Source organism: Sinocyclocheilus anshuiensis, unplaced genomic scaffold, assembly GCF_001515605.1.
Source record: "Sinocyclocheilus anshuiensis isolate Anshui unplaced genomic scaffold, SAMN03320099.WGS_v1.1 scaffold659, whole genome shotgun sequence".
Classification (NCBI taxonomy): domain Eukaryota; kingdom Metazoa; phylum Chordata; class Actinopteri; order Cypriniformes; family Cyprinidae; genus Sinocyclocheilus; species Sinocyclocheilus anshuiensis.
The window spans coordinates 891277-906669 of NW_015549698.1; the positions used below are offsets into that span (position 1 = coordinate 891277).

The window sequence follows — 15393 nt, forward strand, 5'->3', positions numbered from 1 at the left end:
AATATCAACCTATTCAGCACCACCGCCATGGACAGCACCTGCTAACGTCGCACGTAAGAAGGTTTACCTTAAGCAACATCCTAAGGTATAGTTCGGGGAACACGCCTAGAACAGGTATACCTTTAGTTAAGATATACCTTTAGAGTCTTCGTAGCGAGCTAAGAGACAACGTTATCGGGAAACGCAGCCCAAATCGTTCCCATGTAATGCTTCAGATTATCTGATGGCAAGCACACCAAAGTAGACAAGGGGACAATAGGCTTTATTTCTTTGACCAATTGAGAGAAAGCTTGTCAGAACCATCACACTCTGAGGAGACCTGGACAGATTTGGCATGGCGCCACCTAGTGGTCCAGAAATATGAAAAAGGCTAGAGACAATGCCGCCTTCTTCAGGGGCTGGGGACAAGAATTAGTCTGAGCAGAAGTGGCTGTGCTCTGACCGCTTTCTCATCGTTCAGAGTAGACAGAGTGTTTGCCATCGCCGTGCCGTTTGTTGTTTCATACCATGATAAGCTGATTTTTGTTACACCATAAAACTTTTTAAAGAAATTTGGCTTTTCATACACATTTGAGTGTGCACAAGTAAGTATGCATGTGACATTCATAAAACACTCTGGATACTCATATAGCTGTCCACATTTAAATTTTTTTTTTAAATGTATTTCTCCAAGATTATTAAATTTGCTATTTTACAATCTATTATAAGGTTTCAAAACTTGTTTGTACAATTACACCGATTATACAGACTAGTATTTAATATCACAGTAAGCCATTAAACCACATTGAAAACATTGCCCTAACCAGATATTCTAGGATATAAGGCCATATATATCTTTTTTTTAAATCAAGGAATTTTTGTCAGAGCCAATTAAAAAAAAAAAAAAATTCTAAAGTTGTAATCTAGAACTTTTAAGATGGCACCAATAATTACATTAACTAACGCTGTATTCCCTGGACTGAGATTATTAATGAACATAATGAACATGCTGTCAAGCATATGATCATATAAGGATGCAGAAACAAAATGGTTTAAATGTTTTTCCTATTAAGGCTGAGCACATTTTTTCAGAAATTCTCCCAAAATAAACAGAAAAATACTCTCATTAAAGGGTCAAATTCCCAGGTCAAAAAATATCAGGCAAGCTTGTGGTATATCATGCTTCATTAAAAAAATAAAGCTGAATTCAAATTCAATCACTTCAAAAACAAGTATGTACTCTTAAGTATGCGTTAAGCCAGTATGCCAGTATTTAGACATATTATCAAATCATACAACTGCATCTTTATACCACAGGAACCTTTGTCGCAGTCACACACATCTGCATAACTGCTATCAAAATAACTTACAGATGCAATTTTCTCAGAAATAGTGTCCATTCACATGTTTGAAATGTTATTTTCCGGATAGCATGATTTGAGATTCACTTAATTCGGCATGCTATATAGTAGAGATAGTTGTTGCACTCAAGAGGATATTAATGGCATGAACACTTACCATCAATCAATAGATCAGTAATAGTCAACCCTGCTTTTGGAGAACTACAATACCTTCCTGCAGAGTTAAGTTCCAACCCTGCACCAACACCCCCATCTGTAATTTTCCAGTAATTCTGAGCACCCTGGTTAGGTCCAGGTATGTTTGATTAGCACTGGAGGATGGTAGCTCTATAGGGTTGTACCAGCCATTTGTAAGTTCTTACTTAAAGTGGAACATAAAGTCCACACTTGGGGCTTATTAATTACTAACTAGTTTGTAACTTTGTACTTAATCTAATTGCACCATTTGTTTTTAAGGCAGAATGTAGCTAGTAGGTTGTAAGCTCTCTGTAAAGTAATGTTTACCCTCAATCCAATAGTAGCCTTCAAATTTGTGAACAGAATTGTGTTGGAATTTAGAACTGGCTTGTTAAGGTTGATTATTTTACTTGAACTTCTTTTAGTTCACGTAACTAATGTTAAAAAGGACACTGAAATATGATACTTACTCATGAAAATAAACATAACAGGTGTTTTTATATGTAAATAACATTCATAAGCTGTATTTGAAATGAAGCAATAAATAAATACTATTAAAAAAAGTTGATTTATTTATTATGATTGATTCCATTTGGATTCCAACATGGAGGGATGCACACTGAGGTGCACTGTTTAGATCTGGGTTCATGTTGAAGAGCTTCAAACTCATTTATGCACATAATGTTCTCCCTTTGTAAATGCCAACATTATATGTATTAAGCATTGAAGTCTGCTGGGTAAAACATTAGCTTACTGATGCAATTCAATCAATTAGCCGTTTTATTCAATGCATTATTCTTTGTTGGAGGAAATATTTATTTTATATGTAACGTCAAGTTTAATGGTGCAATTAAAAAAAAAAAACCTAGGCTGTAACTTACATATACAGCTGGCGCACCTGGCCCCAAGAGCAGGGTTGACTAGCTGTGCATTAGATTCTTTTGCCAACTTATGTGTCCTCTACACACACAGTCACACAAAGGGTGCAGCAGATTGGAGGGTTGATTGGCAGGTGGCTGTTGTGCTACAGATACATGCCATTGATGAGGTAATCAGACTCTTCTGTGGTGAGAGGCAAAGCTTTCTTCAGTCTGCGTCGTACAAGCCAGAGCCTGCAGCCCACCATCAGTAAGAGCAGAACGCTGATGATCAGACCCAAAGCCAGGGGTAAGATCGCACCTTCACACATACACAGAGTGACACTTGAAGAATTTGAGAAAATCTACACAGACACAAAAGTACAAATGACATTTATTTAGTGCTGTATGTTACTCAGCAGACCTGATTCAGGGGGTGGGTGTCCTTCCAGTACACGGTGTATTTTAGACGATGGCAGTGAATTCCGAGACTCTGGGAGAGGATTTAGCAGTTTTTCCTTATGGACAGAAGCAATGGGAGCTGCACAAAAAACAACAACAACAAAAAACAACAGTTATTTTTAATATTACATGCTGCAGGCATTAAATTTGATCAAGAGCACATTTAACACAAGGACATTAAAGAGTCTAAAGGCCCATTCACTGCAAGGACAACAATAGCAGTGTCCACACCACAACTTTATGTAATGTAACAGAGGAACAATATTGCTGGAATCACTTTCACAACAAGTTTTTTAAGCTGCTGAACGACAGTCAATTAGAATCAATTCTACTTTAAAGAGCTCAAGCACTAATGCTGCCTTCACGTGCTATCAAAATTATTGTAAATACGAGTTTCCTATTCAGAAATTAGACATGAACGGCCTCTCAAGTCATATTTACCACTCGGAAACTCTAATTATTAATTAATTGGTTTTTAATTACTAATTATAATTTTGATACCAGAATTTCCGAGCCCTTTCACACCAAAAGTGAAATGAATCAGCCTCAGGCTGAAGGAAAATTCGAAGGTCAGCAGCAAAGACATTGGTTAATAAAATGGGATTAAATACATAAAGAACATTTGTGTTATTTAACATTTAATTATTACAGATTTGCATCATATTCTAAGTTGCATTTCATGGCTTTTATTCATTTTGAGGAATACTGAATCTGTTTTTTTTGTTGTTGTTGTTTTGTTTTCTTTTGCAAGTGAGATGAATTAATGCACGTTCACATTTATTCTAGAACTACAGTAACATCTTACTCTCAATTTCTCTCAACATGAGGACAGGAGAGCTGTCAATCAATAAATGAGAAAAAAGTACCGGTAACTGGCGTTACTTATTTGAAAAAGTAACTTAGATATTTTCTTGTAAATTAAAAAGTAATGTGTTACTTTACTAGTAATCTGATTACGTAACTCCCCAACACTGGCTGTCAATGCTTTTCTTTATTAGTTTTTTTCACAACTACATGACTTTTGCTAAAGTAGGGTATTTATAGGCTATATTTGAACAATCATTTGAAGCATATTGTATGTTAGATAAACAGTGAAATACGCATATATTTGACCGAAATTCCAAAATCGTCAGCAAGCTGACTATCTAGCGTGGTGATTTTTTTAATATGATTGTCAACCAATGGGATGCTACATTTTATTCTTTCCGACAACAAAGCACTTCAATGTGACAAGCTCGTAATCACGACTTCATAAGTGGGAAATAGGAAATTTCTGATAGCACGTGAAGGCAGCATTAAAATGACGATATACATGCAGAGAGCGCACTTATATACACACACACACATATAGAGCAGGGGTGTCCAAACCTGTTCCTGGAGGACCACTGTCCTGCAGAGTTTAGCTCCAGCCCTAATTAAACGCACCTGAACCAGCTAATCAAGGCCTTCAGACTCACTAGAAACTTCCAGGCAAGTGTGTTGGAGCTAAACTTTGCAGGACACTGGCTCTCCAAGAGAAGGATTGGACACCCTTGGCATAAAGAAAACAGAATATTCTATTCTTAACTCTTAACTAATATTGTTGTACGTACGTGTGTATGTTTTCACACTGGGTAACGGAGTTGCAGTGCCCTGATGTTTTGTTACTGCTGAAAGATGGCAACAGAACAATTGTTAGAATCACAGAATTCTCAACTGAATAACTGCAATGTCATTTATACATTCAAAAATCAGCTAAATCAATTAAGTCTCACATGGTTTCTGAATGCACTCATTTATGCAATCAGACTTCTGGAGGAAGTTGTTGTGGTTTCCTTTGCAGCCACCATACTGGAAGTGCTGGCAATCTCCTGTTTTATAATCATAATACCAGCGTGAGAAAACGCCTTTACAGGGGCCGACCACTGGGGGCGCTGCACAGGGATCTGGCACAAAGAGAGAGAGACATTTGCTCTCACAGTATCAAATGTCTAGACATAGAGAGGCTGGCTTTGTTAATAAAAGCTGCCGGGAGAGAAAGGAAGCAGTGGAGGAATTTTGTGAACTCTACATTTGCAATGTTTTTGAGTAGTCAGTGTGCTGTGTCTTCAATAGTGTCTGCATAAACATTCTTCAAAACATTTAAAGGAACAACATGAGATTGAGCAAATAATGACAAAATAAATGTTACTTTCGATGAGCCATTCCTTTAAAGGTGCTGTATGTAAGTTTTTGACTCTACTAAAGCATAAAAATACCATAATATGTTTGCAGATATTTAAGAAACATGCTAAGTTAGCATACTTGTTTACCTGAAAAACAATGCTACAGTCAGTTATTCTCCTTTGAAAATGTGCGTTCCGGGCCGGAATGTCGGTCTTTGTTTTGGTTTGTGAAACCCGCCCACTGCCAGTTTACCCAATTGTATTTCGGCACCCCGGGTTGCCAGTTGGCGGAAAACACAGCGTATTTCATTTCATTCATCGTCAAGTGCACTCATTCATGTTGGTGTCGTCAATCTGGCAACCTGCGTGTGCGTCAAGTATGAGGAGGAGGGGCTGGGTGAAAAAACCTGCTCCAATATGTTGAATTTGGACTGCAATACCTAGTTCAACCACTCGGTGTCAATACTACATACAGCACCTTTAAATGTGTCTTTGAATGATGTATCTTATGTCTTACCTTGCGAACTGAAGCCATAATGTTGATGTTGTTCAGGTTTAGGGCTATCATTGAGCTGTATTTCTGTGGGCGTCTGGGCTTCTGCTTCAGTTTGTATATCTGGTCCATGTTTAGAGGGGGGCTTGGACTTATGACCACTATCAACTATAAAACAGACCCAACCATTTTTATTTATCTTTAAATAATTAAGATTCTGAAAAGGCTTTTGAGAAGATGGTAGGAGAGTGGCTTAGGCTTACAATTTTGGCAGAAATCTTCATCTGATCGGTCAGGGCAGTGTTGCTTTCCATCGCAGGCATAACCAATGTCTATACAGCAGCCATCATCACACATGAACTGATACCGAGAACAGTGACCTGTACACACTTCAGAGAAACACACACAGCGCTGTGTCACATCCACACAGATTCAGGTTGAAGTTTACAGTTTATTAGTCCCTACAGGGCAATTAAAACAGCCAGGAAGTAATTGCACAAAACAGACAGAACATCAGAAAATACTACTAACAATACATAAACAAAAAAACTCAAGGCACTTGATATAAAACAAAGTACAGGAGTAAAGAACAGTGTTAAAGACACTGAATTATGAATAAACTAATACAGTTTTACATATAATAATGTATGGACAAGCTCTAAAAACACGTCTAATGGATGCCCAGTCAGCATGGTCCTAAACCAGCCTAGATATACTTGACCCCAAGTAGTCTTTCAGACAACTCACACACACATACACACACACACACACACACACACACACACTTCAAATACTAATCATCCATGTTTACATGTAACTGTTTTAAAAATAGACAAGGAAGATTCAGAGACAAATCATTTCTGACCTTCTGCGTTTGGTGCAGGGGCGAGCACACTGACAGACACATTGTCAGATCTCTTCTGTCCCGCCGTGTCGGTGACGGTCAGCTCAAAGGTATAAATGCCTTCTCTAAGACCACTGAGTTTCAGCAGGCCTGGGTGAGTCACCTGCAGAAATCACACAACATAATCAAGACCAGTGAACTTCACATATTACTTAGTAATATGGCTCTCTGACCCAAGTCTCTGTAATTGCTGTAAATAATTACAGCTTGTCCACTCAAAGCTGTTGGAATATACAAATAATTTTCTCACATGCAAAATGATTATAGCTCACTTACTTTAGTTTCTTATCTCTCTTGTCTAAACTTGACTACAATATCACACAGAAGACGGATCACAGATATTATTCACTACAATGAACAAATCTGGTAAAGAATGCTACATATGGTATGAATATTTTGGTCATGATATTACTCAAGGCTATATTTTGCAGTCTCTGCAGAAGTGCACTGCAATGTAACTGACATAAACATAAAACGAATAAATGTAACAGCCTAATTGGATAGCTTGCAATGGCCATCAGGTCAGCACAAATGCTTGCAATAGACAGCTGTGTTTTATTTAATGAAAGTGTTTAAGTTTTGCCACATGATGCTGTGATTGCTTAAAAGGTGATTAAAAAGAAGGAGCTGAGATCAAAATGACCAGATGTCATGATCGAAATTAAACACCAAATATGACAAAAACCAACAGTACAGCAATCCTCAGTGAATTCAAAAACTTTGTTCAAACACTCCCCCGTCTTCTATTGGTTGAGCCAATGTTGCTTTGTCCAGCTGTTCAGGTTGCTCAAACAAAGCAATGTCACAGTGTTAAACTTTGAGAGATGACTATGAAAGGTTTACCTTCATTTTAACGGAGGGGTCTCCTTTCACAAGAGCCCATTGGTAATGTATGATGTCATGATCATCAGTGCTGTCTCTGCCGTCCAGCACCGCCCAGTCTGTTGGCAGCTGAACCACCAAGTCCTGGCCTGCATCACTACGAGGCGGCTCATCCAAACCTGTGAAACCCAAACACGCAAAAAGTCAAGTTCAACATTGTTTTTGTGACAACACAAACTTTAAATCTAAAGGCTTTTGTTTTTATTTACAATAGGGTGAACTCTTGCACCCAGAAAGAGTAGACGCAGAGAAGGAAGCAGAGTTTATTGAGCTCCAGAATAACTGAACGGTAGTTCACCAAAAAATAAATAAATAAATTTTTATAAAATGCTGTCATCATGTATTCACCCTCAAGTTGTTCCAAACCTGTATGAGTTTATTTCTTCTGTTGAACACAAAAGAATATAGATTAAAGAATGTTGGTTAACCAATCAGCTGCTAGCGTGAAAAAAAACAAAAAAACAATGCAAGTCAATGGCTACCAGCAACTGTTTTATTCAGGTTTGGGACAACATGAGGGTGAGTACATGATGACAAATTTTTGATTTTTGGCTGAGCTATCACACAAGTTTTTTCCTAAGGACTCCATGAAATAAAAAATCCTATCTGCTAGCTTCAAAGTCATCTAAAGTCACCAACTCTGCGGTTGTACTTCCAAATAATGACAGAATATATCATTCAAAATCAACAGCTATGCAGGTACAGACAAAATCATGATGTTACAAAGAAACTGAGAATGACTTCAGACACAGAGCATATATGATTTCCTATTTGTAACACTATGAAGCTGAAAAAAAAAACCACTTTGTTCTTTTAGATTCTATTGACTACTTTTAATTGTACACTACCGTTCAAAAGTTTGGTGTCTGTAGGAATGTGCTCACTAAAGCTGTGCCTGCATATATACAGTAAGAACAGTAATACTGTGAAATATTATTCATATTTCAAATAACTCTTTTCTGTTTGAACATATTTTGTCATTTATTCTATTGATGACAAAGCTGTATTTTCAGCATCATTACTCCAGTCTTCAGTGTCACATGATCCTTCAGAAATCATGCTAATATGCTGATCTGGAGTTCAAGAAACATTTCCTATTATAATCAATGTTAAAATCCTTTTTCAGCATTAGCCTATATGATGCATAGAAAGTTCAAAAGACAGCACTTAATACAATTTCTTTAAGAATGTATATTTTACTGTCACTTTTGATCAATTTAACCCTTAAGTGTCACCGGCCGGTTGGCGTTCTTTTCTTCCTTGTCTTTTTTCTCTATCACATATTTTAGTAATCATCATAAAATATATACCATTTGAAAGCTTAAAACCTCAAAATCCTGTTGAAAACCATTTTGAAATCGGACATTGCGTTGCCATGGAAATGGTACTTTAAAATCTTTTAGCGGTCTCCTCCCCCTTAGTGGGCGTGTCAAGTATCATATTACAAAATGCATTATGGTCTTTTAGAATCAAAACTTTTTATAATCTTAACAAAATACATTTCGTCGGAAAGGTCTGAATCTCAAGATTGCATATGTTGTGTATTTTGTGATAGAAGTCATATTGACAGAAATGTAGACATTTGTGACAGAAAAATGCATCAAAAGAAATTCAATGGAGTTTTGATGACACCCGGTGGCTGTTTGTGGTATAACTAAATAAATAAAAGGAAAGGAAAGGATGTGTGGCTAAGTATGGTGACCCATACTTGGAATTTGTGCTCTGCATTTCACCCATCCAAGTGCACACACACAGCAGTGAGAAGTGAACAAACACACACACCGTGAACACACACCCAGAGCCAATGCTGCGGCACCCGGGGAGCAGTTGGGGGTCCAGTGCCTTGTTCAAGGGTCTCACCTCAGTCGTGGTATTGAGGGTGGAAGAGGGCGCTGGTCATTCACTCCCCCCACCTACACTACCTGCCGGACTTGAGATTTGAATCTGCAACCTTTAGGTTACAAGTTCGACTCTCTAACCATTAGGCCATGACTGCCCCTGAGATTGAAATAAAATCAAATTTTTTTATATCAACTTCAAATTTGGAACACAACTTATTTAGCCATAATACTTTAATTTTACAGCAATTTGGTTTCAAAAATATTTTGCAAAATATTTATTTTATATAAAATAAAATAAAAATGGGTACAGTGCATTTTCTTTACAGTAAATTTAAACTTCTATAACCTTTTGATACTTTAATATTTTCAAATTATTCCACTTCTGCAATAATCTGCAGATTGTCTTCTTTAAAAAAAGATTCCAAAGCATTCATGATTTATAACAATTTAAGTTTGGATAGTGCACTTTCACGTTTATGTTCAGAAATGGGGCACTGAAAGGGATAGTTCACCCAAAAATGAAAATGTGATGTTTATCTGCTTACCCCCAGGGCATCCAAGATGTAGGTGACTTTGTTTCTTCAGTAGAACACAAACGGAGATTTTTAACTCCAACCGTTGGAGTCTATCAGTCGTATAATGCATGCCAATGATAACAAAATCTATGAGAGTAAAAAAAACATGCACAGACAAATCCAAATTAAACCCTGCGGCTCGTGACGACACATTGATGTCCTAAGACACGAAACGATCGGTTTGTGCCAGAAACCGAACAGTATTTATATCATATTTTACCTCTAATACACCACTGTGTCCAACTGTCTTTGGGCGTGCGCACGGCATCTCATGGCGTGAGGTGTGTACGCGCTCTGGCGTAGTTTACGCAAGCGCCGGAAGTGATCTCGCGCGTATACGTCACTCATTGTTTACACAGTGCACAGTCATTGTAGGTACGACGGCTAATCAAAATGGTACTTACTTGCGCTTATCCGGATTGTTCAAACCGACTTAAAACTAAAAGATTACGTTCTCTCGCGCGAACTCATTCGGGAGTGGTAAAAATCTTCGTTTGTGTTCTACTGAAGAAACAAAGTCACCTACATCTTGGATGCCCTGGGGGTAAGCAGATAAGCATCACATTTTCATTTTTGGGTGAACTATCCCTTTAAGATATTTTTGATGAAATCCGACAGCTCTCTGACCCTGCATAGACAGCAATACAACTAAAATGTTCCCAGGTCCAGAAACGCTGCAAGGACATCGGTAAAGTAGTCCATGTGACATCAGGGGATCAACCGTAATTTTACGAAGCTACGAGAATAGTTTTTGTACACAAAGAAACACAAAAATAACTAATTTATTCAACAATTCTTCTCCTCTTCATCCCGTCTGCAGCGGCACGCCGCCATTGTGGAGAGTCTCACGACGCATACGCGTGCTTCCGCATGTTACGTGTGTAAACACATGTGCATTGTGCTGCACATCTGTCCTGATACTTTCTCCACTGCAGACGGGATGAGGAAGAGAAGCACTGTTGAATAAAGTCATTATTTTTGCTTTCTTTGTGCATAAAAAGTATTCTCGTAGCTTCGTAAAATTACGGTTGAACCCCTGATGTCACATGGACTACTTCACCAATGTCCTTCTGGACCTGGGAACATTGCAGTTGCGTTGCTGTCTATGGAGGGTCAGAGAGCTCTCAGATTTCATAAAAAACATCTTAATTTGCATTCCGAAGATGAACAAAGGCCGGTAACACTTTATAATAATGTTCAGTTGTAAGTCATTTACAAGTAATTAGTTAATTATGAACTAATCATTTACAAAACATGACTATATGTTCACAAATGATTATTAAGTAATGTGCTAACGATTTACAAATCTGTCGTAACTAATCACTTATAAATGACTTACAACTGAACATTATTATTAATTAAGTGTTACCCAAAGGTCTTACATGTTTGGAACGACATAAAGGGCGAGTAATTAATGACAGAATTTTCATTTTTGGGTGAACTAACCCTTTAAGGGATTAATGCATCCTTGCCAAATAGCCTAAATGTATTTGTTTCTTTCAAAAAAAGGTAGTGTACAATATATAATTATGTCTCTGGGTAACATGAAGACATACAAACAGGGCCGGAGTGGGACTCATTTTCAGCCCTGGAGTTTCATGCCCACTTTAGTTCATGACTGACTATATTAAAACAATTTAATTAATTAGTTAGTGCACTGTTCTCTATAGCCTTGTAAAATTCATTGTATTTTTCTAGAGCTTTCGTTTTGATGTAAAAATCTTAACTTTAGAAATGGAAAATAAGGGACAATTGTATTTTAATGTCACACAAAAAAAAAAAGTCATCGCCCTGAGTTAATTGTACCATTAGGCTACAGAATTGTGAGTGCACAAGTAGTAATTTAGGAGAAATCTGAAAGCATAACAACTGAACGTCTATGAAACGTCAGTCAATAAAGCATTTTTTAAACAATGGCACTTACATTTTTAAAACTAAAATTGTATGGCAACCATAGCCTATGAATGAATGAAAATGCATATTTTCAATTAAAGTAAACTTAGAGAGTGTGGGCTGTTTCTGCTGCTGGGATTTTTACTTCAGTAATGAGGTCCAAGTTTAAGAATAGGCTACGCTAGAAGTTATTATTTTTCCCCCCTCTCTATTTAACACACCATTAAATTACAATAGTGAAAGACGTCTTCCCTCAGGTAGATTGAATATTGGGCTCATGATCAATCAATTATTTGCATTCGATACAAAACAACAACAAAACAACATTTTCGTCTTTGTTAGCCCGACCCATTCAGTACGCGGCCCGTGATTACTACAGTCGGAGAAACCCACCCTCATCGATCCCATATGAAGGTCTCCCGGCTGAAGTGCTTGGGCTGTCAGTGGCAGCAGAATCAAGGCTGGGCTCATGGCGTCTAGAGCTGCTGTTGTCCAACCGACTATAGGTGCTGAATCCCGGCTGAAAGGAAAACGAGCACACACTCCTGCCCCTGTACGTGCAGTTGAACAGATAACAGCGCAAACTGTCATCGGGCTGCTTGAGGTCCTCCTGGATGATGGCGGCTGTGCAGTGCGGGTGAGAGCAGCAGGCGTGCGCGCAGTCCCTCCAGCTGAACACCCTCTGCGGGGCGGACAAGAACGCGGCGCCCTGCTCGATGGACGCGCTGGCGCGGATGATGCGCTCCTCCGCCGCCTTGAAGCCACTGATACAGCGGTCTCCATCCTCCTCATCCTCCCTCGAGTCCGACTCATCCTGCTGTAGCTGCTTACGGAACTCCTCCAGCAGGTCTTCCACGCCAGGTATTTTGGATTTGAGATCGGATGTTGAAGAGGAGCGCGTCGACATGCAGAGAAGAAGAGAACAGATGAGCGCTCGCTGGATATGATGCGCCGCAGGAGACATAATGCCGCTTTAAACGCTCATTTGCCGAGATTGAAACAGTGGCACTCTCTTTCTCACATCACATTCGAGATTCCAAGTATTAGTTTAGGATAAAAAGAATCAGCGTTTTTGCGCATTTTAGAAGCACAGCACAAAGCACCTGCACCTGTCGTGTTCACGGCCGACTGAACTGAAATGAGTGCAGCGGCTAATGCAGCATTATGCTGCGAAGCTATGACGTCCCTGCAGGCGGCACTCTGTGGCTCAACCCAAACACCACTGACTTACATATTCCTATATCTTCTTGGGTAAAATGAAATATACAGTGAAATATAGCCGCAAGCAGATTATTGGGGTCCAAGCACCAATGGCTCAGGTGGACGATGTGGTGACACTCTTGTCAAATATGAGTCTAAAAATGTCTCTTTATAGAAGTAGGCCTATTATTCTATGTATTATGATAAGAGAAACAAATTAAATTGTCTATTTGTTTTAATTGGACAACAATACAGCAATAAAACATATAAAAATATGATTTTTTAACATTTTATCATTGTAATATCATTTCTAAAGTTTTTAATATCATTCATTTAATTATAATTCTTTTGGAGATCACTGATTTCTTTACAAACTGATTATATTGAAGTCAATCAATTGAACAATGTACACCAGGTTGATTACACTTGTAGCTAAACTGCAGGGCTGGAAGGAGCAGGCATATTTTGTGATGGAGCAACAGATTTTTTGTGCAGGGCTGTGGTCCTCCAGGAGCTGTGTTCGACACCCCTAATGTATGCAGATTTTAATTTAAGAGATTTACTGTGAATTTCTTTGGACAACATTAGTATTACTGCCTTTATCATCATTTCTATTGACAGAAATGTATCAAATTTGGCATGCTTCCACAAAATGTCTCTTTGTATCAAGATTTGCATTAACAAAATATAGGCCACACCCACAGATGTAGCCTGTATCCCCAATAGGTAATAAATAATAAGTAATAAGTAATTAAAAGTAGTGTTACTTGTAATAAGCCTACGTACTGCTGTGACTAGCACCATGATCTACACTGTAAAAAAAAATCTGTTAAATTTACGGTAAAATACCGGCAGCTATGGTTACCAGAACTTTACCGTGAAAAATACGGTAGCAACATTTTAGGTTTTACAGAACTGTTTAAATTTACAGTGAAAAACTGTATTTCATTAACTGATACAACGTTAATATGCAAACCTTTGAGTTAACTCATTTTATTTGCAGAAACCGACTGCACTTAAATTGGCCAATTGGCTTTTGTTTATAAAGTAATATTTATAATGTTTAAGTAACACGAGCATATTGGTATTGAGAACTATTTTGCTTAAGTCCATGAAGAAAAACCTACTGATTTTCACAAAATCATTAAAAGCATCAATTCAACTCAAATCTCAGATAACAGCAGCACACATTCATGCATGATTGAAATTATTGAAGAGATTCACACTGCATCAGTAACTACACAATTACTGCTTACGATGAAATACCGGCAGCTGTGGTTGCTAGTAATCTACAGTTTGCTTCCGTAAATGAAATTAACAGTTTATTTCTGTTAAAAATACATTTCACAGTGTGTTTTCTTCATCTCACACATTTAACCCCTTTAATCCCACAGCAAAATCCTCAGTTTTAAAGAGCACTTATATGTGTCCACACTACAGAGTGTTGAAGTGACACTGAAGCGGTGATGAAGTTAATGAGATAATTAAATGAGGATTGAGCATTAGTGATGAACAACTGTTATTTATTTATTTAGTCATTTATCAGACGCTTTTATCCAAAGTGACTTACAAATGAGGACAACAGAAGCAATCAATTGGACATAATTTAACTAAAATTAAAATAAATAACAAATACAAATCAAATTACAGTAGTTTATCAGTAATCCTAAAAAATAACACTTACATGCTAAAAAACAACAACTTACACATAGTAAGAAATGGTTATAAAAACTGAAACAGAAGTGAAACAAGTAATAGGAAAGAGGAGAAATAAAAAGAGATACTTATCCTTTGCTGGTGTCCTGCCCGGTGGAGTCGCACGGTAGAGTCGATGGTCTTTACACTCTTTGTGTAACCCTAACCACACGAGGAGGCCTTCACGCGACCGCTGCCGCGGTAAACTAAGCTTTTATAAACTTTTTATACCCGTCTAACAAAACACTAAATTAATTCAGCTGGACACAAATGGCCAAGCAAGCGCAGACACTGACAAGATACGCAATACAGAACGAGACCAAACGCGATATCAGCACGTCTCCACACAATAAACAAAACAAAACTGTTAACAAGCAGAATCACTGAAGGAAAGAGAAACAAGAGCAGAGAAACACAACTTATGCCGAGTTCACACTGCATGATTTTAAAAACTTGTCGGATCGCCGTTGTTTTCACACTGCGTGACTATCTGGGGTAGCATTCAGTTGCTGCTGTGTTCACATTGCACGATGTACAAAGAACATATAGCCTAATGTCGAGTTCACACTGCACGATTTTCAAAGACGTCGCATCACTGTTGGTTTCACACTGAACGACTATTTGGGGTAGCATTCAGTTGTTGCTGTGTTCACACTGCACGATGGAACGACAACAGGAGGTTACACACTGCATGACTTTACAATAGGAAGAATCGCCGACAGCTCTGTCTGGTGCAGGGTTGCCAGGTTTTTGCTACAAAACCCACCCTATTACTACTCAAAACTAGCTTGAAAATAGGCCAATTGCTTTCGAGGGGGTCCCCCAGTAAAAATCGCATTCTGGGGGTAAAATAAACATTTTTTTGGCGGGGTTCTCCTGGTACAATTCACATTCCAGGGCCTAAATATCACGTTATTGGGGTCTGCTGAC

The 15393-nt window shown here is 38.2% G+C and overlaps 1 protein-coding gene across 2 annotated transcripts; it reads right to left on the minus strand.

Moving 5' to 3' along the window:
• Positions 1-2162: 2162 nt before the first annotated feature.
• On the minus strand, positions 2163-12665 carry LOC107660512 (low-density lipoprotein receptor-related protein 11-like). Of its 2 annotated transcripts, XM_016449832.1 has the most exons (9): positions 11962-12665; positions 7221-7378; positions 6339-6480; positions 5737-5862; positions 5498-5641; positions 4591-4761; positions 4429-4485; positions 2799-2915; positions 2163-2696 (listed from the first exon to the last, which is right to left on the minus strand). In XM_016449832.1, exons 1-9 carry the CDS (start codon positions 12530-12532, stop codon positions 2542-2544), a joined length of 1641 nt encoding a protein of 546 aa, XP_016305318.1. In that variant the 5' UTR covers positions 12533-12665; the 3' UTR covers positions 2163-2541. The 2 variants fall into 2 exon arrangements, with proteins under 2 accessions (XP_016305318.1, XP_016305319.1); XM_016449833.1 differs by lacking the exon at positions 4591-4761.
• Between the last annotated feature and the right edge of the window lie 2728 nt (positions 12666-15393).

What these genes read in the sequence shown, in the direction of transcription:
- LOC107660512 (XM_016449832.1), bottom strand. Translation starts at nt 12,532, where the DNA reads ATGTCTCCTGCGGCGCATCATATCCAGCGAGCGCTCATCTGTTCTCTT. An exon ending in TGAAGATTTCTGCCAAAATT is followed by an intron (nt 5,642 to 5,736) that starts GTAAGCCTAAGC and finishes TCTGTTTTATAG; the next exon opens with TTGATAGTGGTCATAAGTCC. An exon ending in TGAGTGCATTCAGAAACCAT is followed by an intron (nt 4,486 to 4,590) that starts GTGAGACTTAAT and finishes GCCATCTTTCAG; the next exon opens with CAGTAACAAAACATCAGGGC.